General features: G+C 44.5%; 1 protein-coding gene across 1 annotated transcript; it reads right to left on the bottom strand.

Annotated features, from left to right (window-relative positions):
- Positions 1 to 629: 629 nt before the first annotated feature.
- On the bottom strand, positions 630 to 26,556 carry wdr97 (WD repeat domain 97). The gene is made up of 22 exons (XM_071329122.1): positions 26,446 to 26,556; positions 25,738 to 26,141; positions 24,958 to 25,547; positions 24,716 to 24,837; positions 23,778 to 24,498; positions 23,171 to 23,319; positions 22,738 to 22,974; positions 20,985 to 21,075; positions 20,596 to 20,728; positions 20,160 to 20,236; positions 19,821 to 19,884; positions 11,143 to 11,301; positions 10,675 to 10,827; positions 10,395 to 10,550; positions 10,043 to 10,180; positions 8,610 to 8,768; positions 7,767 to 7,961; positions 7,524 to 7,648; positions 7,123 to 7,291; positions 6,455 to 6,621; positions 6,274 to 6,335; positions 630 to 1,002 (listed from the first exon to the last, which is right to left on the bottom strand). Exons 2-22 carry the CDS (start codon positions 26,011 to 26,013, stop codon positions 821 to 823), a joined length of 4,125 nt encoding a protein of 1,374 aa, XP_071185223.1. The 5' UTR covers positions 26,014 to 26,141; positions 26,446 to 26,556; the 3' UTR covers positions 630 to 820.
- Between the last annotated feature and the right edge of the window lie 17 nt (positions 26,557 to 26,573).

Genomic DNA, 26,573 nt, shown 5'->3' with positions numbered 1-26,573 from the left:
TGGTCTCCTCAATGCTGAGAAGTACAGGCAGATACGTATCCATCATGCAATACCATCAGGGAGGCATCTGATTGGCCCCAAATTTATTCTGCAGCATGACAACGACCCCAAACATACAGCGAAAGTCATTAAGAACTATCTTCAGGGTAAAGAAGAACAAGGAGTCCTTGAGGTGATGGTATGGCCACCACAGAGCCCTGATCTCAACATCATAGTCTGTCTGGTATTACATGAAGAGAGAAAAGCACCTGAGGCTGCCTAAATCCACAGAAGAACTGTGGTTAGTTCTCCAAGATGTTAGGGCCTTCAAAAACTGTGTGCAGTTCCTTCAAAAACTGTGTGCAAGTGTACCTAGAAGAATTGATGCTATTTTGAAGGCAAAGGGTGGTCACACCAAATATTGATTTGATGTTATATTTTTCTTCTGTTCACTTACTTTGCATTTTGTTAATTGATAAATTCTTACTTTACAGAATTTTTTCACACCTGCCTAAAACTTTTGCACAGTACTGTATATTTTCCAAACTGCAATATAAGCTTATATTTATATTAAAGCAAACAATGAAAAAATATCTCTGGCCTATCAGTTCATATCGCATCCATACTGTCCATGGAACAACACACAACAGTTAAATTTTTACAGACGTTTACAGTCATTCAAACTTTATTTGTATTGAGTGAATCACGTGATATACAATAAAAAAGATCTATACAATACATTTTTTATTCAAACAAGAGTATATCTGTTTGGCTGGTCTTTGTCGGGGAAAGGGAAAAATCTTGGGTGCGGGAATAATATCTTGCTGCCTGGGAGGCTGTGTCATCTATAGTAGTGTACATAGGAGCGCTCCAGGATGAAGTAGCGTCGCGGGGAGGCCTTCAAACAGTGCTGGTCCACAGGGAATGGAAAGGGGGACAGGCTGACCCTCGGCAGGGGCAGGGTGAGGAACGGGGTGAAGCCCATGAGGACAGGGCGGTTTGGGAGAGGGGGCAAGATCACACCTGTTTTGAAATAAAAGAGACTAAGATCAGACCCCTTGACTTTGCAGCATTATTCTAAAATTGATTTTTTTTAAAAACTTTTCCTCATCAATCGACACACAATACCCAATAATGACAACGCGAAAACAGGTTAAGAAAATGTTGCAATTGTATTCAAAATAAAAAACAGAAAGACCTTATTTACATACAGTTGAAGTCGGAAGTTTACATACACCTTAGTCAAATAAATTTAAACTCAGTTTTTCACAATTCCTGACATTTAATCCAAGTAAGAATTCCCTGTTTTAGGTCAGTTAGGATCACCACTTTATTTTAAGAATGTCAAATGTCAGAATAATAGTAGAGAGAATTATTTCTTTCAGCTTTTATTTCTTTCATCACATTCCCAGTGGGTCAGAAGTTTGCATACACTCAATTAGTATTTGGTAGTATTGCCAAATTTAAATTGTTTAACTTGGGTCAAACGTTTCGGTTAGCCTTCCACAAGCTTCCCACAATAAGTTGGGTGAATGTTGGCCCATTCCTCCTGACAGAGCTGGTGTAACTGAGTCAGATTTGTAGGCCTCCTTGCTCGCACACGCTTTTTCAGTTCTGCCCACAAATGTTCTATAGGATTGAGGTTAGGGCTTTGTGATGGTCACTCCAATACCTTGACTTTGTTGTCCTTAAGCCATTTTGCCACAACTTTGGAAGTATGCTTGGGGTCATTGTCCATTTGGAAGACCCATTTGCGACCGAGCTTTAACTTCCTGACTGATGTCTTGAGATGTTGCTTCAATATATCCACATAACTTTCCTCATGATTTGATCCATTTTGTGAAGTGCACCAGTCCCTCCTGCAGCAAAGCACCCCCACAACATGATGCTGCCACCCCTCCGTGCTTCACAGTTGGGATGGTGTTCTTCGACTTGCAAGCTTCCCCCCTTTTCCTCCAAACATAACGATGGTCATTATGGCCAAACAGCTCTATTTTTGTTTCATCAGACCAGAGGACATTTCTCCAAAAAGTACGATCTTTGTCCCCATGTGCAGTTGCCAACCGTAGTCTGGCTTTTTTATGGCGGTTATGGAGCAGTGGCTTCTTCCTTGAGGAGCGGCCTTTCAGGTTATGACGATATAGGACTAATTTTACTGTGGATATAGATACTTTTGTACCTGTTTCCTCCAGCATCTTCACAAGGTCCTTTGCTGTTGTTCTGGGATTGATTTGCACTTTTCGCACCAAAGTACTTTCATCTCTAGGAGACAGCATGCGTCTCCTTCCTGAGCGGTATAATGGCTGCTATTGTTTGTACAGATGAACGTGATACCTTCAGGCATTTGGAAATTACTCCCAAGGATGAACCAGACTTGTGGAGGTCTACAATTTCTTTTCTGAGGTCTTGGCTGATTTCTTTTGATTTTCCCATCATGTCAAGCAAAGAGGCACCAAGTTTGAAGGTAGGCCTTGAAATACATCCACAGGTACACCTCCAATTGACTCAGCAGAGGGAGCACCCCCCTATCCACATCGACGGGTCAGTAGTGGAGAAGGTGGAAAGTTTTAAGTTCCTCGGTGTACACATCACGGACAAACTGAATTGGTCCACCCACACAGACAGCGTTGTGAAGAAGGCGCAGCAGCGCCTCTTCAACCTCAGGAGGCTGAAGAAATTCGGCTTGTCACCAAAAGCACTCACAAACTTCTACAGATGCACAATCGAGAGCATCCTGTCGGGCTGTATCACCGCCTGGTACGGCAACTGCTCCGCCCACAACCGTAAGGCTCTCCAGAGGGTAGTGAGGTCTGCAGAACGCACCACCGGGGGCAAACTACCTGCCCTCCAGGACACCTACACCACCCGATGTCACAGGAAGGCCATAAAGATCATCAAGGACAACAACCACCCAAGCCACTGCCTGTTCACCCCGCTTTCATCCAGAAGGCGAGGTCAGTACAGGTGCATCAAAGCCGGGACCGAGAGACTGAAAAACAGCTTCTATCTCAAGGCCATCAGACTGTTAAACAGCCACCACTAACATTTAGCGGCCGCTGCCAACATACTGACTCAACTCCAGCCACTTTAAAAATGGGAATTGATGGAAATTATGTAAAAATGTACCACTAGCCACTTTAAACAATGCCACTTAATATAATGTTTACATACCCTACATTACCCATCTCATATGTATATACTGTACTCTATATCATCTACTGCATCTTGCCATCTTTATGTAATACATGTACCACTAGCCACTTTAAACTATGCCACTTTATGTTTACATACCCTACAGTACTCATCTCATATGTATATACCGTACTCTATACCATCTACTGCATCTTGCCATGCCGTTCTGTACCACCACTCATTCATATATCTTTATGTACATATTCTTCATCCCTTTACACTTGTGTGTGTATAGGTAGTAGTTGTGGAATTGTTAGGTTAGATTACTTGTTGGTTATTACTGCATTGTCGGAACTAGAAGCACAAGCATTTCGCTACACTCGCATTAACATCTGCTAACCATGTGTATGTGACTAATACAATTTGATTTGATTTGATTTGAAATGATGTCAATTAGCCTATCAGAAACTTCTAAAGCCATGAAATCATTTTCTAGAATTTTCCAAGCTGTTTAAAGGCACAGTCAACTTAGTGTATGTAAACTTCTGACCCACTGGAATTGTGGTACAGTGAAATATAGTGAAATAATCTGTCTGTAAACAATTGTTGGAAAAATTACTTGTGTCATGCACAAAGTAGATGTCCTAACCGACTTGCCAAAACTATAGTTTGTTTACAATAAATTTGTGGAGTGGTTGAAAAACGAGTTTTAATGACTCCAACCTAAGTGTATGTAAACTTCCGACTTCAACTGTAAGTACTCAGACCCTTTGCTATGAGACTCGAAATTGAGCTCAGGTGCATCCTGTTTCCATTGATCATCCTTGAAATGTTTCAACAACTTGATTGGAGTCCATCTCTGTAAATTTAATTGATTGGACATGATTTGGAAAGACACACACCTGTCTATATAAGGTCCCACAGTTGACAGTGCATGTAAGAGGAAAAACCAAGCCATGAGGTCGAAGGAATTGTCCGTAGAGCTCTGAGACAGGATTGTGTCGAGACAGGGTACCAAACAATTTCTGCAGCATTGAAGGTCCCCAAGAACACAGTGGCCTCCATCATTCTTAAATGGAAGAAGTTTGGAACCACCAAGACTCTTCCTAGAGCTGGCCGCCCGGCCAAACTGAACAATTGGGGGAGAAGGGCCTTCTTGGTCAGGGAGGTCACCAAGAACCCGATGGCGACTGACAGAACTCCGGAGTTCATCTGTGGAGAACCTCCCAGAAGGACAACCATCTATGCAGAACTCCACCAATCACGCCTTTATGGTAGAGTGGCCAGACAGAAGCCACTCCTCAGTAAAAGGCAGATGACAGCCCACTTGGAGTTTGTCAAAAGGCACCTAAAGACTCTCAGACCATGAGAAACAAGATTCTCTGGTCTGATGAAACCAAGATTGAACTCTTTGGCCTGAATGCCAAGTGTCGCGTCTGGAGGAAACTTGGCACAGTCATGACTGTCTTGTGAGGATCACAATGGGTCAGATCAGCTTGGCAATGGCTGACAATAACCAGACCTTCTCTCAACCTGCAGACGGGAGGAGGGAACTGGTGTGGGGGGTTTTGACACCTCCACACCTGGTTGTAAATTAAGCAGGAGAGGACTCTCTCTCTATCCTCCAGTATTGGCTAAAGGAATATCCCTTTGTCTCCAGAGACTTTTGCTCACCCAAAACTCTAATGTCCAAAAAGTGAATATTGGAACAATAATTCTAACATAAAGAATGTGGGGAATGGTCAGTGGGGAGATGTAGAAAACTAATATTATATTGTTTTTCATTTTGTGATGTCATTAAAAACTGTATGGACGAAATACTGTAACTTGGAAAGGATACCCCTTTATCTGTCAAGTTTCCATCCAATACGTTGTGCATATGATATGAAAAATGAGGAAAGTATTGTTGTTAAGATAGGAATGTGATTTTAGGAGTCATAAGAGATAATGTGCAAAGGAAATAATTAGAAGTTAAGTAGCCACGCCCCGAGTGAGGTCAGAAGAGCATGTCAGATGAACAGATCTGTCCCCTTTGGCCAGAGTGCATAAAAAGCCTTGGTAACGAAATTAACTTTAGACCAGAAAAGAGTAGAGCGGTCGCTACACATCTGACATGGTTGGAACTTTGAACCTCAACACGAGGTGAAGAAAATGAACTCACCTACTGTACCTGACCAGGACATCGCCAGTCTGCAGCGGCGCATGTAAAGTGGTTTGGAACTTTGACTATCTACCTGAGGTGGAGAGAGGATAAGTCCCCTCTCAGACAATAACTGGTACAGCTAAGTAGCTGTTCTGAGGAATGAACACCCAATGCAGACCGGACAACTAAGAAGGACATAGTGACCTCTTGTCTGGAGTCACATCTGGAGGAAACCTGGCACCATCCCTACGGTGAAGCATGGTGGTAGCAGTATCATGCTGTGGGGATGTTTTTTAGTGGCAGTGACTGGGATACAAGTCAGGATCGAGGGAAATATGAACGGCGCAAAGTACAGAGAGATCCTTGATGAAAACCTGCTCCAGAGTGCTCAGGACCTCAGGCTGGGGCGAAGGTTCACCTTCCAACAGGACAACGACCCTAAGCACACAGCCAAGACAACGCAAGAGTGGCTTCGGGACAAGTCTCTGCATGTCCTTGAGTGGAAGAGCCAGAGCCCGGACTTGAACCCGATCGAACATCTCTGGAGAGACCTGAAAATAGCTGTGCAGCAACTCACCCCATCCAACCTGACAGAGCTTGAGAGGATCTGCAGAGAAGAATGGGAGAAACTCCCCAAATACAGGTGTGCCAAGCATGTAGCATCATACCCAAGACAACTCAAGGCTGTAATCGCTGCCAAAGGCGCTTCAACAAAGTACTGAGTAAAGGTTCTGAATACTTATGTAAATGTAATATTTCAATTTCTTTATTTTATAAATTTGCAAAAATGTCTAAAAACCTCTTTTTACATTATGGAGTATTGTGTGTAGATTGATGAAGAAAAAAATGGATTTAATACATTTTAGAATAAGGCTGTAACGTAGCATAATGTGGAAAAAGTCAAGGGGTCTGAATACTTTTCGAATGCACTGTATACAAGCTCTATGCTGAAATGGTTGTTAAGAGCTATTGATTGAATGGATATTCTGTTCACCATACCACGGAGGGCTAAACCTTACCTGGAAGCTTGCGTATCCTGGACATGCTGTAGGTCTCTCCAAGACGTTGGATTGGCTTGGAGCTAGATAAGAATGCACGCACACAACAAAGCAATGTGTCAGAATATTGCGTTACGAGCTGAAAAGGTGAGGTATGTGACATTTGTTTATGTGATGGGGGGGTGGTACATCTGTCTGGTACCTGGAGGATTCAGGGAGACGCAATACTGTGTCTTTGCGCCCCTCTGGTGGGACAGTCTGTGCCTTTAAAAACATATCCCTTTTGACAGAGCAGAAGTAGTTGAGCACATCCACTGGGGTAAAGAGGTTCTTCCCTGCATTCTTCAGGAACAGAGAACTGTTCTGGCCCTGCAGATCAAAGAGAGGGGAGACCAGCTATCAGTGGTTGCTGGTGGCACTAGAAATCAGACAGGCTCATAGTAATGGCTGTAACGGAATTATGGAATGGTGTCAAACATGGTTTCCATATGTATGATACCATTCCATTAACTCCATTCCAGACATTTTTATGAGCCATCCTCTCCTCACCAGCCTCCTCTCCCAGATATTGCTTGGCAGACCTACCATGTTAAACAGGCAAGAACCAGTTTGGGAACCAGTTGCGCCACACTGCGCTTGCCAGTAATCTCATATGCTCAATTGAGACCTCATATGCTCATATTTAGAGGTGTTAGGTTCAATGAAAAGGACATTGGCAGCCCAGAGCAGTGCATTGCTGATTAATTCCTCCTGCACCTGCTCTTCTCCTTCTACTTATTTTTATTGGCGGTGGATGAGGTGAGTTTCCCATTACTATGTAAGCGCTTTGAGCATCTGGAAAAGCAATATATAATTCTAATAAATTATTACCTTGTATTTTGAGGTCCAGGAGTGCAGCCACTCTGCAGCCATCTCTCCCAGGCTCTTCCAGGAATCAGGAAGGTCCTGGACCATGGAGTCCCAGGGATCCATCTCCATGGCCAGCCACGGGTCAGCGTCCTCCACGCCCATCACCTGCAGCAGGCACATCACTGTTTTCCTGCCAACAGGAGGACCAGACACACAGAGTTAGAGGTCACCATTCATTGGTTGCAACCCAAATGGCACCCTATTGCCTATATATTGCACTACATTTGACAAGGGCACTCACTATCACAGCTAGATGAATCAGAGCTCAGCATTCACCATTACAGGGAAGCAGAGTTGGGGACTTACTATGGTGACCTCAATGAAAGTGAGTATAGACAAAGACTGGTGAGGCACAGACTCACTGTAGTCCCAGTTCTTTGTGGGCCAGTAGAGTGAGGAGCTCCACAATGATCTCATGGCTTTCAGGACCCAGACACACCAACAACACGTTGAGTATTTCACTCACCACTCGCTGCTCCTCATCGGACTGAAACACACAACATACACACAAACCCAGACATGGTTTAAAATCCAAATTCACAATGGCAGAAAAAAACTGATTCAAACATTAAAAAGCATACCAAATTCCACAAGAGAGGAAATACCATATTTGATGAGGTGTTGTTGCGTAGAGAACCCATAAGCCCCTTGCTGAGCTTGTCTGTGTTACTTAGCTCCCCTTGTCTGCGTAGAGTGATCAACGCGCTCAGGATCCTCATCTTTAGTTGGGCACCACAACTCTGCATGTGGTCCAGAATCTGCATGGAGAACTCCTCAGGACACAGGGACTGCCCGATACACTTCACACACACAGGAACACCACCAAAACATTAGTCTCATTGTCCTAGTCCCAAATGGCACCCTATTCTCTATGTAGTGCAATACTTTTCATCAGAGCTCAATGGGGGCTCTCGTCGAGAGTAGTGCACTAAAATAAGGAATAGGGTGCATTTGGGACGCAAAATTCCTGTTGACAGAGAAAATACAGACAACAATAACCTACAGGAGCAGCTGATAAATTACAGCAGTGGTATTAAAACTTTTTCAACTGGGACTTTCTTTTGCTCGAATTTCTCATGACCCCACCCTACCCCCAAAATAATGACACAATCTTAAAATCGGGATATTTCAATTTTTACATCAACAAATAACCTTAAATTCATTACATTTTCATCTCTTATCAAAATGAAAATAAATGTATTCATATATTTACTCAATAAAGTTGTGTTTTTCCTTATCTTTCTCAAAAACGTTTGTATATTGTCCTATACAATAACCTGTACTCTTACTTTGTTTTGGGGGGGGGGGGGTGACCCCACTGCAGTTCCCCCACGCGACCCATACTTTGAATACAACTGACTTACAGGGTTTCTAAGGAATTTTCCCCAGTAGAATAATCCGTTTTTTGGGATGAAAATGGTGTGCTTGCTTCAGCTAAAAAGACTCACCCTTTGGTCTTGGTAGATATCCTTGAACCAGTCCTCCTCCACAAACTGTTTAAGGAATTCTGGGATCTCGGGGGTGGGTGTGCAGGGTGGTGTTGGGGTTCTAGGGGGAGGTGGGGTCGGCAGTTTGGGTATCTTAGTGGGAGGGACAGCCTTTGGAGGCTAGGAGAGGAACACAAAACATTCATCAGACCTGGGCCTGTATCCACAAAACCTCTCAGAGTATGAGTGCTGATCTAGGATCAGTTTTGTATTTTAGATCATAATAAATAAGATTATATGCAAAGATCCTAGATCAGCACTCCTACTCTGAGACTCTTTGTGGATACGGGCCATGAGCACATGACAGCTGCCCTTCATGCAGCCCCGATACCAGAGAAGGCTGGTGAAGGGAGGACAGGCTCATAGTCTACACCTACATTGCTTGCTGTTTGGGGTTTTAGGCTGGGTTTCTGTACAGCACTTTGATACATCAGCTGATGTAAGAAGGGCTATATAAATACATTTGATTTTGATTAGTAATGGCTGGAATGGAATCGATTTAATGGAAAGTACCATGTCTTTGTCTTATGCAGCTGTGTGACCCAGTGGGTGAATAAACTTGGTTTGGGCTTTACTAGTTGTCCGTGTGTTTTCACTCTGTTTATTTAGAACCTAACAGTATATCAGGTATTATTGTATTACTTTGTGATCAAATAATGAAAATTGTATTTGCCTGATTTGCATATATACACTAGGTGTATTTGCATTCATGAATAAATTAATATAAAGGGGAGGAACAGGTCTGCCCCCACCAAAAACTTGCTATGTCTAGGCCTACCTGCACCCACCTGCACTTTCTAGACTTCCTCATTAATACTGTTGTCATGTTCTCTTGCATAATTCAAACCAGTGTGTCAAGAGAAGGATACCCACGCAATTTAAAATCAAAACACTCGGCTCTAGTTCACACCTATCTAAACATACTTTACACTGTTTGCGAGATCAGACATAGTATCACCATAATCCGAGTGTTCATTTTTGGAAGTTGCTTTCATTTAAACATTTCAACTGTACAAATTTTTATAAAAACGAACACTCACCAAAATGAAGTGATCTTTCTTCTCTTTCTTGTGTCGAGACAGTGCACTAAATCACTGACGAAGCGTTAGAGTTCCTATAGATGCAACGGAAGGCCAATGTATTCCACTGATCCCATTTCAGCCATTACAGGAGTGAGTTTGACAGGTCATTACGAACGTTTCCGCGGTCGCTACGTTAACGGGAATGGCACAGGCAAGAGTGGGAAAGTGTCGCAAGAGTAAAATGAAAGCCATCAATCCAGTGATATTTCAGTGATAAGTGGATTTTGCACCCTTCAAACACAGGAAATGGATGGCTGAAAATAAGAGATCCAAAGGTGGGCGGGGCATGTGCGTTGCTAATACACCACTCACCCTCATTACGTAGGCTGGCTTCTCTGGAGTGGGAGGTGGGGGGCTCTTCTCTTTCTGAGGGCTCTTCACCAGCTGTATGGGGGAACCTATGTCCTCATCGCTCTCATACACCAGAAACTGAACTTCTTCAGTATCACCCTGTGAGGAAAACCAAACCAACAACCTATTTGAAATTCTCTCAATCGTATTACAGAACATACACCGATTGTCCTCTTCTGAGGACATATGTAACAAGCATATCAGAGTAGGAGTGCTGATCTAGGATCAGCTCCCCATGTCCATGTAATCTTATACATTGTGATCTAGAAGGCAAAACTGATCCTGAATCTGGTCTCTGTAAATATCCTCTCACTTCCTCCTCATAGTCGTGCTCATCCCTCAGTTTGAATGTTTGCTTGGGGATTGTGTTTTCCACCACAACGCCTGGCCACAGCTGGCCCACTAGCACAGAGTTAGGGATGAAGCCCACCGGATTGCTCTGTGCTGGGGCTGGCTCTAGCTCCTCATCCTGCAAAGGGACAGACAGAGGACTAAGGGAGGTGTGGTTTCTTCGTCTCAATCTATCTATTACTTAGCTTCAGGAAGTAGAGGGACAGCAGACAGATATGCTAAACTGAACCAGTGGCCCTCACCTGCCCTGGCTCGGTTATGGGTGGCAGGGGCTTGGCCAAGTTGGGGTTTGGGAAGAAGCCATTCCTTAAGGTGGGTGGGGTGAATGGTCGACGGTCAGGTAGTTTTGGAGGAAACAGAGCTGCATGAAGGTCAAACATGTCCTCATCCCCAATCTGAGATATAATCAGAACAAATGTTCATTAGTCTGCATATCTACAATGCATTCCCACTCTCAAGTAATGACATTTGTCCTTTCACATAAAACATCATATTATAGGTGAGGTTATGGGTTATTCTCTCTATATCCAACAAAAGGGCACATACTGCTTTTATCATCTCTCTGACTCCACTTGGCAGAGTACATTCCTACCCCAATCATCTTGAAAGATTCAGTGTATGTTTAACCTTGGTGCCTTTCAGGTTTAACTGATAAAATGTCTAATTATAATCACATCTTGGGGTAGCTAATTGTTCTCAGTATAAGGAACCTTAATGTCGAGGGGCTGGCTGTAGATGAGCCTCATATAGCGGTCAAAGGCCTCCTTCCTGGTTTTCAGCGTGGTGGGAGGTTTCCTCTTCCTTCTCTCTGTAGTGCCTTCCTGGAGTGAGGCCAGGTCTCTGTTCCGAGCCAGCAGCGCCTCATACTCCTGAGGGACAAGGAGTGGGTGGAAAAACTGTCATTACACCACTGGCACATTAGGTATGGGAACACACACATTGGCCTTAATTTATTTAAAAAAATATGATCAACCCTAAAAAGAAAATAGCAGTATTGGAGAGTGGGGTACATTGAGCCAAAGGGTTAGTTGAGCTACCCCTTGTTTCAAGGAAACCATAGACAAAATGAATGTGACCAAATATTTAGCGGCAGCTAGCCTAGTGGTTAGAGCATTGGGTCAGTAACTGCAAGGTTGCTAGATCGAATCCCCGAGCTGACTAGGTAAAAATCTGTCGTTCTGCCCCTGAACAAAGCAGTTAACCCACTGTTCCTAGGCCGTCATTGTAAGTAAGAATTTGTTCTTAACTGACTTGCCTGGTTAAATAAAAAAATTAATGGAGTCTGTGAAGAAGGAAACCACATGGAAAAAGTTACGTCCCAAAAACAAATTAATTTATTGTGTAATAGATTTCATGATGCTTGTATCTAAACCAAAGTAGATTGTTTTAAGAATATTTTATACATCAGTTGGGGTCTCTATAAGCTACAAAATGAGGTCCTAAACCTAGCATTAAAGTGTATCCTTGTAGTTGTATGGGCTAAAATACAGTGCATTTGGAAAGTATTCAGAGCCCTTCCCTTTTTCCACATTTTGTTACGTTACAGTCTTATTCTAAAATTGATTAAATAAAAAATTTTACTAATCAATCTACACACAATACCCATAATGACAAAGTGAAAACCGTTTTAATGACATTTTTAATAATTTATAAAAAATAAAAAAACAGAAATACCTTACATAAGTATTCAGACCCTTTGCTATGAGACTCAAAATTGAGCTCAGGTGCATCCTGTTTCCATTGATCATCCTTGAGATGTTTCTACAATTTGATTGGAGTCCACTTGTAGTAAATCTAATTGATTGGACATGATTTGGAAAGGCACACACCTGTCTATATAAGGTCCCACAGTTGACAGTGCATGTCAGAGCAAAAATCAAGCCATGAGGTCGAAGGAATTGTCTGTAGAGCTCCGAGACAAGATTGTGTCGAGGCACAAACCTGGGGACGGGTACCAAAACATTTCTGCAGCATTGAAGGTATAAGGCTGTAAGAATAAGGCTGTTCATGTAACAAAATGTGGAAAAAGTCAAGGGGTCTGAATACTTTCCGAATGCACTGTAGTCCAAATGTTTTATGCATAATAGGCCGATTCCGAGTTAAGTGCAAGTAAATGGAATGTAATTCCCATTTTATACACTTTTCTCTCTACGCTTATTCAGACCTTTAACTTAAGCATAATAGCAACAGCTATTCGTTTGGGGTGGAGATCTAACAAATGAAGGTGTGGTGGAGGTGTGTCTATAGATTCGCCGCATTCTAACCTTGACTTAAATCCCTCATAATTCCACCACCTTTACGCACAATGAAATTATGAATAGCCTGTCGGTTCCAAGTGGGACAACATCTACTTATTTTTTCCTGATAGAAATAACATCATTCTCCATGCACTGTAATTTACAAATTGATAACAACTATTGATAAGAGCTAGGTCAATGAGTAAGCTGATTTGGATAAGGGGATTGTAAATATAAATGACAATTGTTCTAGATCTATTTGACCTTACATACGCTGGAGACAAATGTGAAACCAGTCATATGGCAGCAAACTGAATCATATCAACATATCACCTTTTCCACAGGGAAGTTTATGAAACGCTGGCATTTTAACTTGGGATGAAATGTGGAGACCCAAGCTATAGGCTTCTGTAGCCATGCACAAATGACAGTATAGCGCCAAACCTACCGAGTTGATTTATGATTTCTAGAATGTTTTAATTATATTCAGACTTTTCACTGTTTAAAAAAAAAAAAAAAAATGTATTGTGTTAAATATTAGCCACTACCAGTAGCCACCGTCAGTTATACTCAGATACATTTATAACTGTCACGAACTGTCAGTTTCCTCATTTTGCATCATTCCATTCCATTGTTTGTTTCGTTAGCAATAGTGGATCATATTAGCTTAACATATTATAAGTTGTGCAATAATTTAGGACAGGTAGCCTATTTCAATCATTATGGAAGTCAGACCACACGTAATGTAGGTAGCAGTTTGAACCTGGAGTTGCAGCACGGTTCATGACGACTGGACCATTGTCATCACAGTTCCATGATTAGTGAAGATTGTTAGGGTCGATTTATAGGACTACTGTTCATTTTTTAAATTTTTTACATCTACCAATCGGTGCTGAAACAGAGATGCATTTGCATGTATTTACATGGCTTTCTTTCATTGATCCCTAATATCCTGAACGGTTCTCTCCATATATTCTAGTGAGTCTGTTGAGACAATTCGAATTAAAGATACACCAAATTTAAAGGGATGGCTTTAGATAAATGTACTGAAAACCCTATTGAATGCAAACGCCACAAGAACATCTGTTGGCCAGCAAGTAGGAGGGTTTTCAGCGGTTGAATTAAATGTATTCAGCGCTTAAGAGAATGACGCCTGCCAAGCCCATTACGCACCTGCATAAGGTAAGTCTGAATACCAACTATTAAGAAGTGGATAGGAAAGGCATACATTTCCTAAGTCTGAATCAGTACCTATATGCATAGTATTTTGGCAATGTGTCATGTATATGAACTCAAGATAGTGAATTTGTATTGTTACAGAGCAGATATCATCATGCCCTTTCTATACAAATGTAAAACAAGCAGGGGTCTAGCCCCCCTTGAGGTTCTTGAGAGAGCAGCCAAGGAAGTAATAGGAGAATATAGGACCACTCGAGCAGCAGCAAGGGATGAACAAAATGGACTGAATGACACTAAAGAGGTACAAAAAAATAAATGTACCTGTGGCCTCCCGAGCGGCGCAGCGGTCTAAGGCAACGGCATCGCAATGCTAGAGGCATCACTACAGATAAGGGTTCGATCCCGGGCTGTGTCGCAGCCGTCCACAACCGGGAGACCCATGAGACGCCGCACAATTGGCCCAGCGTCATCCAGGTTAGGTGAGGGTTAAGCCGGCTGGGATGTCCTTGTCACATCGCGCTCCAGTGACTCCTTGTGGCGGCCGGGCGCATGCACGCTGACTTCAGTCGCCAGCTGTACAGTGTTTCCTCCAACACAGTGGTGCGGCGGCTGGCTTCCGGGTTAAGAGGACAGTGTGTGAAGAAGCAGAGTGGCTTGGCGGGGTCATGTTTAGGAGGACGCATGGCTCTCGACCTTCGCCTCTCCCGAGTCCATATGGGAGTTGCAGTGATGGGACAAGACTGTAACTACCAATTGGATATCACAAAAAAGGGGTAAAAAGTACCCCTCAAAATAAAATAAACATGTACATGTGAGAAAGAGAAGCTATAATAGAGTAGCAGAGGCACACAAGGTCTTATGTGACGACGGAGTCTGAGCTTGCTAAACATATCAAGAATTTCGCCGACCACTGTCATGGGCTAAGTAGCCTCAAATGCAGAGTGCCTATGAATTGGCACGTCGAAACAACATCCCTGTCCCAGACAACTGGTCAAGATATGGAAGGGTAAGTGATATTGAACTAAGAGATCTGAATGTAAGCCTACATTTAAGATATACAATACACCACACCCCCATTCCATCACCCATTGTATCAGGAAACCATCACCCACTTACTCTAAGGCGGCTCAACTTACCCTGTCCCTATGCTCAACTTACCCAATAACCGGGTTAAGTTGTGCCAAGAGACCAGTTTTTTTGTACAAGCAATGTTTTCAAAACGGTTATGTTTACACTAATTCAGATAATTTTCTGGGATACACAACATCCTGATATAAACTCAGCAAAAAAAGAAATGTCCTCTCACTGTCAACTGCGTTTATTTTCAGCAAACTTAACACGTGTAAATATTTGTATGAACATAACAAGATCGAACAACTGAGACAAACTGAACAAGTTCCACAGACATGTGACTAACAGAAATTGAAAAATTTGTCCCTGAACAAAGGGGGGGAGGTCAAAATCAAAAGTAACAGTCAGTATCTGGTGTGGCCACCAGTTGCATTAAGTAATGCAGTGTATCTCCTCCTCATGGACTGCACCAGATTTGCCAGTTCTTGCTGTGAGATGTTACCCCACTCTTCCACCAAGTCAACTGCAAGTTCCCGGACATTTCTGAGGGGAATGGCCCTAGCCCTCACCCTCCGATCCAACAGGTCCCCGACATGCTCAATGGGATTGAGATTCGGGCTCTTTGCTGGCCACGGCAGAACACTGATATTCCTTTCTTGCAGGAAATCACGCACAGAACGAGCAGTATGGCTGGTGGCATTGTCATGCTGGAGGGACATGTCAGAATGAGCCTGCAGGAAGGGTACCACATGAGGGAGGAGGATGTCTTCCCTGTAACGCACAGCGTTGAGATTACCTGCAATGACAACAAGCTCAGTCCGATGATTTTGTGACACACCTCCTCAGACCATGGCGGACCCTCCACCTCCAAATCAATCCCACTCCAGAGTACAGGCCTCGGTGTAACGCTCATTCCTTTGACGATAAACGCGAATCCGACCATCACACCTGGTGAGACAAAACCGTGACTCGTCAGTGAAGAGCACTTTTTGGCAGTCCTGTCTGGTCCAGCGACGGTGGGTTTGTGCCCATAGGTGACGTTGTTGCCGGTGATGTCTGGCCAAGCCTACAAGCCCTCAGTCCAGCTTCTCTCAGCCTATTGCGGACAGTCTGAGCACTGATGGAGGGATTGTGCGTTCCTGGTGTAACTCAGGCAGTTCTTGTTGCCATCCTGTACCTGTCCCGCAGGTGTGATGTTCGGATGTACCGACCCTGTGTAGGTGTTGTTACACATGGTCTGCCACTGAGAGGACGATCAGATGTCCGTCCTGTCTCCCTGTAACTCTGTCTTAGGCGTCTCACAGTACGGATATTGAAATGTATTGCCCTGGCCATATCTGCAGTCCTCATGCCTCCTTGCAGCATGCCTAAGGCACGTTCACGCAGATGAGCAGGGACCCTGGGCATCTTTCTTTTGGTGTTTTTCAGAGTCAGTAGTAAGGCCTCTTTAGTGTCCTAAATTTTCATAACTGTGAACTTAATTGCCTACCGTCTGTAAGCTGTTAGTATCTTAACGACCGTTCCACAGGTGCTTGTTCATAAATTGTTTATGGTTCAATGAACAAGCATGAGAAACAGTGTTTGAACCCTTTACACTGAAGATCTGTATTTGGATTTTTACAAATTATCTTTGAAAGACAGGGTCCTGCAAAAGGGACGTTTTCAGAGTTTATATGTAGTATGTGGACACCCTTGAAATTAGTGGATTAAGCCTAAGATCACCATGCGCAATGCCTAGCGCCGGCTGGAGTGGTGTAAAGCTCGCTGCCATTGGACTCTGGAGCAGTGGAAACGCTTTCTCTGGAGTAATGAATTATGTTTCACCATCTGGCAGTCCGACGGTCGAATCTGGGTTTGGCGGATGCCAGGAGAACGCTACCTGCCCCAATGCATAGTGCCAACTGTAAAGTTTGGTGGAGGAGGAATAATGGTCTGTGGCTGTTTTTCATGGTTTCGGGTTAGGCCCCTTAGTTCCAGTGAAGGGAAATATTAACGCTACAGCATACAATGACATTCTAGACGATTCTGTGCTTCCAACTTTGTGATATCAGTTTTGGGAAGGCCCTTTCCTGTTTCAGCATGACAATGCCCCCGTGCACAAAGCGAGGTCCATTAAGAAATGGTTTGTCGAGATCAGTGTGGAAGAACTTGACTGGCCTGAACAGAGCCCTGACCCCAACCCCATTGAACACCTTTGGGATGAATTGGAACGCCGAGTGCCAGCCAGGCCTACTCGCCCCAAGATCAGTGCCTGACCTCACTAATGCTCTTGTGGCTGAATGAAAGCAAGTCCCCGCAGCAATGTTCCAACATCTAGTGGAAAGCCTTCGTAGAAGAGTGGAGGCTGTTACAGCAGCAAATACAGCAGCAAAGGGGGGACCAACTCTTTATTAAAGCCCTCTCCTCGATGTTATCCTCACAAATAATCCTGATAGGTATCAGTCTGGTGTTTTCTGTAATGACCTTAGTGATCACTGTTTTACAGCCTGTGTTATAATGGCTGCTCAGTGAAACGACCTGTCCTGATTTGTCATAGACTCTTGCTAAAGAACTTTAATGAGCAAGCCTTCCTTCATGAACTGGCCTCTGTAAAATGGTATAGTTTCAGCTTGATCCCCTCTGTCGAAGACACTTGGACCTTCTTTTTTGATATTTTTTGTGATATTGTTAACAAACACGCCCCCATAAGGAAAATGAGAATTAAAAACAGGTTGAGCCCCTGGTTCGACCGTGATCTTGCAGAGTTACTCCACCTCAAGAATTGCATTTGGCGAAAGGCTTGGCACACACATACTCAGGCTGACTGGCTATCTATCGTTCAGGCAAATGAGAAATAAGTGCACTCAGGCTATCCTGAGTAGATTTTCTATATAGATTTTCTATTGTGTTATTGACTGTACTTTTGTTTATCCTATGTGTAACTCTGTGTTGTTGTTTTTTGTCGCACTGCTTTGCTTTATCTTGGCCAGGTCGCAGTTGTAAATGAGAACTTGTTCTCAACTGGCCTACCTGGTTAAATAAAGGTGAAATAAATAAAAATAAAATACAAAATCCGGAAGGCCAAAGTTAGTTACTTTAAGGAGCAGTTCTCTCTCTGTGGGTCTTTGAGAAGAGCGTGGGGAGATCAAGCTGATCCTAACTGTTATAGGCCTATTTATATTTTGCCCTGTTTATCAAAAGTGTTGGAAAAACTTGTCAATAATCAACTGACTGGCTTTCTTGATGTCTATAGTATTCTCTCTGGTATGCAGTCTAGTTTCCGCTCAGCTTATGGATGTGTCACTGCAACCTTAAAGGTCCTCAATGATGTCACCATTGCCCTTGATTCTAAGTAATATTGTGCTGCTATTTCTATGGACTTGGTCAAAGCTTTTGATACGGACGGTAGACCATTCCATTCTTGTGGGCTGGCTAAGGAGTATTGGTGTCTCTGAGGGGTCTTTGTGCTGGTTTGCTAACTACCTCTCTCAAAGAGTGCAGTGAATAAAGTCAGAAAATCTGCTGTCTCTGCCACTGCCTGTCACCAAGGAGGTATCACAAGGCTCGATCGTAGGCCCCACGCTCTTCTCAATTTACATCAACAACATAGCTCAGGCAGTAAGAAGCCCTCTCACCCATTTATATGCAGATGATACAGTCTTATACTCAGCTGGCCCCTCCCCGGGATTAGTGTTAAATGCTCTTCAACAAAGCTTTCTTAGTGTCCAACAAGCTTTCTCTACCCTTGACCTTGTTCTGAACACCTCCAAAACAAAGGTCATGTGGCTTGGTAAGAAGAATGCCCCTCCTCCCACAGGTGTTATTACTACCTCTGAGGGTTTAGAGCTTGAGGTAGTCACCTCAGACAAGTACTTGGGCGTATGGCTAGACGGTACACTGTCCTTCTCTCAACACAACAAAGCTGCAGGCTAAAGTTAAATCTAGACTTGGTTTCCTCTATCGTAATCGCTCCTCTTTCACCCCAGCTGCCAAACTAACCCTGATTCAGATGACCATCCTACCCATGCTAGATTACGGAGACATAATTTATAGATCAGCAGGTAAGGGTGCTCTCGAGCGGCTAGATGTTCTTTACCATTCGGCCATCAGATTTGCCACCAATGGTCCTTATAGGACACATCACTGCACTCTATACTCCTCTGTTAACTGCTCATCTCTGTATACCTGTCGCAAGACCCACTGGTTGATGCTTATTTATAAAACCCTCTCAGGCCTCACTCCCCCCTATCTGAGATATCTACTGCAGCCCTCATCCTCCACATACAAAACCTGTTCTGCCAGTCACATTCTGTTAAAGGTCCCCAAAGCACACACATCCCTGGGTCACTCCTCTTTTCAGTTCGCTTCAGCTAGCGACTGGAACGAGCTGCAACAAACACTCAAACTTGACAGTTTTATCTCAATCTCTTCATTCAGACTCAATCATGGACACTCTTACTGACAGCTTTGTGTGATGTATTGTTGTCTCTACCTTCTTGTCCTTTGTTCTGTTGTCTGTGCTCAATAATGTTTCCACCATGTTTTGTGCTGCTGCCATGCTGTGTTGCTACCATGTTGTTGTTATGTTGTGTTGCTACCATGGTGTGTTGTCATGTGTTGCTGCCTTGCTATGTTGTTGTCTTTATGTAGTGTTGTGTTGTCTCTCTTGTTGTGATATGTGTTTTGTCCTATATTTATATTGTATTTATTTTTAATTTTTAATCCCAGCAGGTCGAGCAGGTCTCCGCATACTTTTGGCCATGTAGTGTATCTTCGTTAGAAAGAATACTATATTTCCCTTGATGTGGTGATGCTGAATGTAACAAATGTCTCACCTTACCCCACACTCCTTTACACTCAATTCCATGCAAAGCTTTCTCTCGTTCTCCTCTCTCTCCCTTTCATATTCTGGGTAAACTCACTGGATCTTGGGTCATGTCCTGCTTTCCGTTGGGTTGTTTCTCTGGTATGGGGGAGACCACAGTCCTGATGGTAGGCAAAAACACGTCACACACTCAATAATGTCTAGGTTACGGTTAATGTAACATAACTATTATATAGATGTAAATAAAAACTGTAAATCTATAGATAACACATTTTGGCTCAAAATCCCAGTAAATATGTAGATTTACCAGTGCAAACGTAATCCATAGATTTACTGTTTTAGACACATTTACTGTAACAAACATATTATAACGAGTTATAACTTGTCTATGATGTTCATTATGTCACATTATAGGTAGAGACGGAGGGTAGCTTACTTGGTTTTGCTTGTCCTTGTTGAGGTGGAAGATATGGGCAAGTCAGGGATAGGATCTGACATCTCAGTAGAAAGGAGCTATACAGAGCATAGGCACAGCAAAGGTATCATTACACAGTAAGCACACCTATTCGAAAACATTTAGCTAAACCTAACTACATTATCTCACTGAAAATGCCTAAACACGTATTCACCCTCCAAGACCCATTCTAATATATAAGCCATTTAGCAGACACTTTTACCCAACGCGACTTATAGTAAGTAGTGAGTGCATCGATTTTCATATGGGTGGCCCCTGCGAAAATCGAACCCATGACCCTGGCATTGCAAGCACCATGCTCTACCAACTGAGCCACACTAGGACCACCACAAGAGACCAGTCTGTCCTCACCACCTCTCCCCAGTACTTCACCACCCCTTCCCCCCAGTCAGTATACCCGTAGCTGGAAGTCATGTGGCAGCAGGTGGGCGCAGCGGATCCTATACAGGTCCCCTCTGATGCCTAGGAGCAGATCTCCCCTCTGCCCACTGTAGGCCAAACACTCAGGCTCCGCACTCAGCTGGAGGGTTCTTAGAGGGACCAAGACTGCAGAAATTACTAACACACACACACCCCTTACAGAAAAACCACATGATTTCACATGTGTAAAATCACATGTGAAATCATGTGAAAACGTGTTTTTGGAACTCTTCCCATATGATCACGTTTTCACATGTGTATTTTCATGTTATCACATTAACTTCACATAAGATGAACACTTCACGTGTTCACATGTGAAATGTGTGTTTTTTCCCATTAGGGACACACACAAACACATTGACTGACCTGAGGAGGCGGTTATCTTCATCCCAGATGCGAACAGTTCCATCCTGACTGCTGGAGGCAAACACTCGGAGCTGATGGCACACACAGAGCCCTACACTCTCACACACACACACACACACACACACACACACACACACACACACACACACACACACACACACACACACACACACACACACACACACACACACACACACACACACACACACACACACACACACACACACACACACACACACACACACAAAGACAATAAAAAAAAACTTGTCCGAGGATCACCTACTGAACAAAAATATAAACGTAAATGTAAAGTGTTGGTCCCATGTTTCATAAGTTGAAATAAAAGATCCCAGGAATGTTCCATACACACAAAAAACGTATTTCTCTCAAATTTTGTGCACAAATTTGTTTACATCCCTGTTAGTGAGCATTTCTGCCATGCCAAAATAATCCATCCATCTGACAGGTGTGGCATATCAAGAAGATGATTAAACAGCGTGATCATTACAGAGGTGCACCTTGTGCTGGGGACAATAAAAGGCCAATCTAAAATGTGCAGTTTTGTCACGCAACACAATGCCACAGATATCTCAAGTTTTGAGGGAGCGTGCAATTGGCATGTTGACTGTAGGAATGTCCACCAGAGCTGTTGCCAGAGTATTTAATGTTAAGTTCTCTGCCACAATGTAGTTTTAGAGAATTTGGCAGTACGTCCAACCGGCCTCACAACCGCAGACCACGTGTAACCACGCCAGCCCAGGACCTACACATCTGGCTTCTTCACCTGCGGGATCGTCTGACAGCCACCAGGACAGCTGATGAAATTGAGGAGTATTTCTGTCTGTAACAATTCCTTTTCTGGGGAAAACTCATTCTGACTGGCTGGGCCTGGCTCCCCAGTGGACAAGCCCAACATGGCTGCGCCACTGCCAATTCATGTGAAATCCATAGATTAGGGCCTAATGAATTTAATTCAATTGACAGATTTCCTTATATGAACTGTAACTCAGCAAAATCCTTGAAATTGTTGCATGTTGCTTTTATATTCATTATAGTTTGAGGTACATTACCTTGTTGAGTGTCTCAGGGGCCATATGTATTAAGTGTGTCAGAGTAGGAGTGCTGATTTAGGATCAGTTTTGCCTTTTAGATTACAATTGCAAGAATATTTTGAAAATAAATACACAACGCAGAGGACTAAAGGTCAAGAGGGAATTAACGATCAATGGAACTAGTGTTTTTTCTGTAATAGGGAATTAATGATTAATGGATCAGAGCATGGGAGGAATTTCAGTCCGGGACTCATAGCTACATGGCAAGTTCTCATTGGTCCAAATTGTCTATATATCGGGCCTGAAATGGGATACACGTTATCTGGCCATTGGCTCAATTTTATTGCCAGGAATTCTAATTGGTCAACCACAGGCTAGGGTTGGCGGTATAAAACTACATCCTGTCTCTTTGTTCTGTGGAGAGAATCACTGAGGACAGGGGAGAATGAACATCTACATTTCAGCATAACGTCTATGATTTGTCCTCTATGAATAAACCTATTTTTCTCCCCCTGATTTGCTTTGGGGTCTGTGTAATTGAAGAGTAACATCAACTGTTAACACAATGAATAAGATTACATGGACAATGTTGACCTGATCCTAGATCAGCACTCCTACTCTGAGACGTTTCATACGGCCCCAGATCTATAGTATCTAAAACACAGTATATTATTTAACGGTATCTTCTGTTACTGTCTCACCCGTAATGCAGTCCAGATGGTCCTCACTGGGCGGATGGTCAGTGCGACTCTGGTTGAGCAGGCTGAAGTGCACCAGGCTATAGGTGGCGCTATCGGGATCCTGGAAGGCTATGGCCAGCAGAGGCCCCAACAGGGTCAAGTAGAGCGGAGGATACCCACAGAAAAGGTTCAAGTGCAGGCTGAGACACTCCTGGGCATAGGGAAACACCCTCCAGACCAGCACTGCCTTGTCCTCACCTGTTGAAAGGGAGAGAATGGGATGATGATCACCATCATTACCATCATCATCATCACTACCATCATCACCATCATCATCCCCACCACCATCATCATCATCACCATCATTACCACCATCATCATCACCATCACCATAATCACCACCACCATCATCATCATCATCATCATCCCATAGAGCCAATAGAGTGCTGCATACCGGCTGTGAGTAGGTAGCTGTTCTCAGGGTCTGCCTGCAGGGAGGTGATTTTCTGGCCGTTGTGTGCGGGTGTCATGTACTGCACCTTTCCTGTATCCAGCATAAGCACACTCACACAGCCACCATTGTGCCCCAGCATTACCAGGAACCTGTCCCAGGGGTAGTCATAAGGGAGTCATAACATATCATTACTTTGGATGTTTGGCACAGTATTTCTAGCTCCGGGGTTAAGTTTCCCCTAGGTGCAGATCTAGGATCAGTTTCCCCTCCCCTAATCTCGGTTAACCCAGAACTCAAATCTTGCAAGATTACCCCTCTCCCAATCCTAACCTCAAAAAATGCTAAACTGAACAGCGTTTAGAGGAAACTTCATCCAACACCCTGTCTTTTACCCTTCCCCTAATCCTAACCTCAAAAAATGCTAAACTGAACAGCCTGTCTTCATCCAACAGCCTGTCTTAATTTAGTAACAGATTAAAACAGATGTGACAGATTCAAACATCAAGTGCTTGTGTGGGTAATTACCGAGAGATTCATGATCTAAATATAAAGGGACTGTCAATAATATCAAGACAAGTCTAAATTAGGGACACAGGGGGAGTCTTACCGGTTCTTGGCATCATGAAGAGATTTCTTGTTCGTGGGTCTCTGGCATCTCTGCTTCTGCAGGCTCTTCCACTCGTCTAGCGCTCTCTGTCCGTCGGCTATGTTGCTGTAGAGCACCATGCAGGAGGCTGGGCCTGGCTTTGCGATCCACTGATCCCCCTCCCCATCCGTCTGCTCCTCCCTCTGCCATGGACCCTGTCCTCGTGCCTTCCACTCATCCACACACGTCGCCGGATTGGTCAGCGTGCTGGCCCGGATCAACGTTCCGCCCTCCGTCAGGACCAATAGAATCTCTTTGTGCAAGCAGTAATCGGCGCACCTTACCCTCTGCCCGGCACCGAATGAGGTTAGGACCGCCCCCGTCTCGGCGGCCACTAGTGTTACGTTACTATCCCCGCTGACGCAAAGCACCCGGGTGGGGTAGGGCAGGGGGCAAGAGGGAACTACTATCTGTCTCACGGGGCCACCCAGGTCCCCCCCCAGCCTGCAGTGAAGGTTATACAGGCTGCTGATGGTCCAGAAGTCCACTCCTTGCTGGGAGAAAGTAAAGAAGGTGCCCCCTTTCATCGGACCCCCTAGGGCCAGAGGGGGCTCCCCTCCTTCGATGGGGAAACACTGGACCTGGTCCCCCCCCTCCAAGCTCCAGCAACGCAGGGTCCCATCCAGGGAGGCAGAGAGCAGCAGCCCAGACTCCGGACAGCAAGCCAGAGAGGTCACCACACCTGCGCGCGCACACACACACACACACACACACACACACACACACACACACACACACACACACACACACACACACACACACACACACACACACACACACACACACACACACACACGCACACACGCACACACACACACACACGTAAAGAGTGTTGCATTTGACTTGACTAGCTGGAATCATAGGGAAGGTTTTTTCCCCCAACCAAGTGGTTATCTCACCAGTGTGTCCTACGAACGCCATACAAAGCCCCCAGTCAGGACCCCACACTCTGATGGAAACATCTTTGGACGCAGTGACCACAAAGTCCAGATGAAAGCTATACACCAGTGCAGTGATATCCCTGAAGAAAAGAGGCATGTTCACTCTGTCTGCAGATCAGTTGAGGTGACATTTTGCCAAAAACTGCCCACTGTCGAACAATCATGAACACACACACACACACACACACACACACATTTACCGTAGGTGGAGGTTCCTTTTGTGCTCCAGAACACGCCCAGCAGTGAGGTCAACGACAACCACAGCTCTCCCGTAAACGACGAAGGCCCTGTGATTCCTCTCGGGGCCCGGGGGGGCCAACGCCAGCTGGGTAAAAACGCTGTGGCGCCCAAGACCCTCCGTCACTCTCACCCGGCACACCATGTGAGTCAGACACCACACACACACGTTCCCCGCCCCCGCTGTCACCAGCTCCAGGGACTGCTCTGTGACCTGGCAAACCCGCACATCCAGAGGGTCTAGAGCGTTGGCTAGGGGGAGCAGCTCACTGTCCAGCAGCGTGAGGCTTGCCCCGGGCCCCCAGCCCACCAGACGCCCAGGGAGCTGAGTGGAGGTTAGGCCCATGTAGGGGACAGAGACAGAGGCGGGTGGGAGGTCACGGAGACGCCCGTCTGGGTGGTACATAACGACCTTGCCTTCCCTGTGAAGGCTGATGAACCCTGCCGCCCCCTTGCCGTAGGTCATGTGGCGCACAGGGTCGTTGCAAGGGAAATTACGTAAGTGCTGCAGGCCATGGGTGAGAACAGCGCTCTTGACATCGAAGCTTCTTATCTAGGAAAGCGGGAGAGAGAGTCAGGATAAATAGAAATGTATTTTCTGATGTCGCCTACCGATTTAACAATGCCTCCAACCAAAGAGAGAGGATGCATCCCAAATGGCACCCTATTCCCTATATAGTAAACTATACAAGGTATATAGGGAATCGGGTGCCATTTGGGACGCACAGAGACATCTTATTTACCTTGTCCACATTCTGCTTCATTCCAGTGCTGAGGAACTTCCACATCCTGCGAGCTTTCCCCTTGGTGCTCTCCTCCACCGAATTCCCCCTCCCTCTCCGTAACTCTGACCCCCATGAGCGTCTAACCGCCCTGACTGCTCCCTCCTGGTCCGCTGTTGTGGGGCGGGGGGTAACCCGCAGCGTGCTCTTCCTGTCCAGGTCTGTTCCGTCGGCGAGGGGAGGGGAGGCCTGCACCAAGCCGCACTCCTCGTCTGTGTTGTCTGCTGAGTTGAGCATGGATATTTTGCACGCCCTTCCTCTCTAACTTCGATGGGGTGGTGTTGGGGTTCTTTGGCACTCGCATATGTCTTTAAGCCGAAAGCTCAGTCTAAGTGTCAGTCCCTTTAGTTCATTTGAAATATTTTCTGGTGAAGAGGGGGGGGGGGAAATTCAGTCTCCAACCTGTTTTCTATTTGCCAGATGAGACAGTTGCTTTCAAGGCACTCTATCAAGACAACACCTTTGAAATTGTAGAATTTTGATGATAGATAACTACTACGTTTTCCATTATCTAAGCAGATGTTCATGTCTATGTACCTTTTCTCTATTATTGCATTCTAAAGTAGCCTATACAAACCGGCAACGACATGAGAGACATTTTGATCAAAAACATTATCTAATCCGTCAACGATGTCAATATTTATGAAACAGAAGAAAAACACCACTGACCGTGACCATGGTAGCATCCGTAGTTCTAAACAGTAGTTCTTTCTCACACCAAAGACTGTTGTCAGCGAGACAAGTTACAACCACATTGTAGCTAAAACTCTTCCCACGTTGTAGAGAATCTTCCTTTG

Source organism: Salvelinus alpinus, chromosome 10 (assembly GCF_045679555.1).
Source record: "Salvelinus alpinus chromosome 10, SLU_Salpinus.1, whole genome shotgun sequence".
NCBI classification, from domain to species: Eukaryota; Metazoa; Chordata; class Actinopteri; order Salmoniformes; family Salmonidae; genus Salvelinus; species Salvelinus alpinus.
This window is presented reverse-complemented; position numbering and strand designations above follow the sequence as displayed.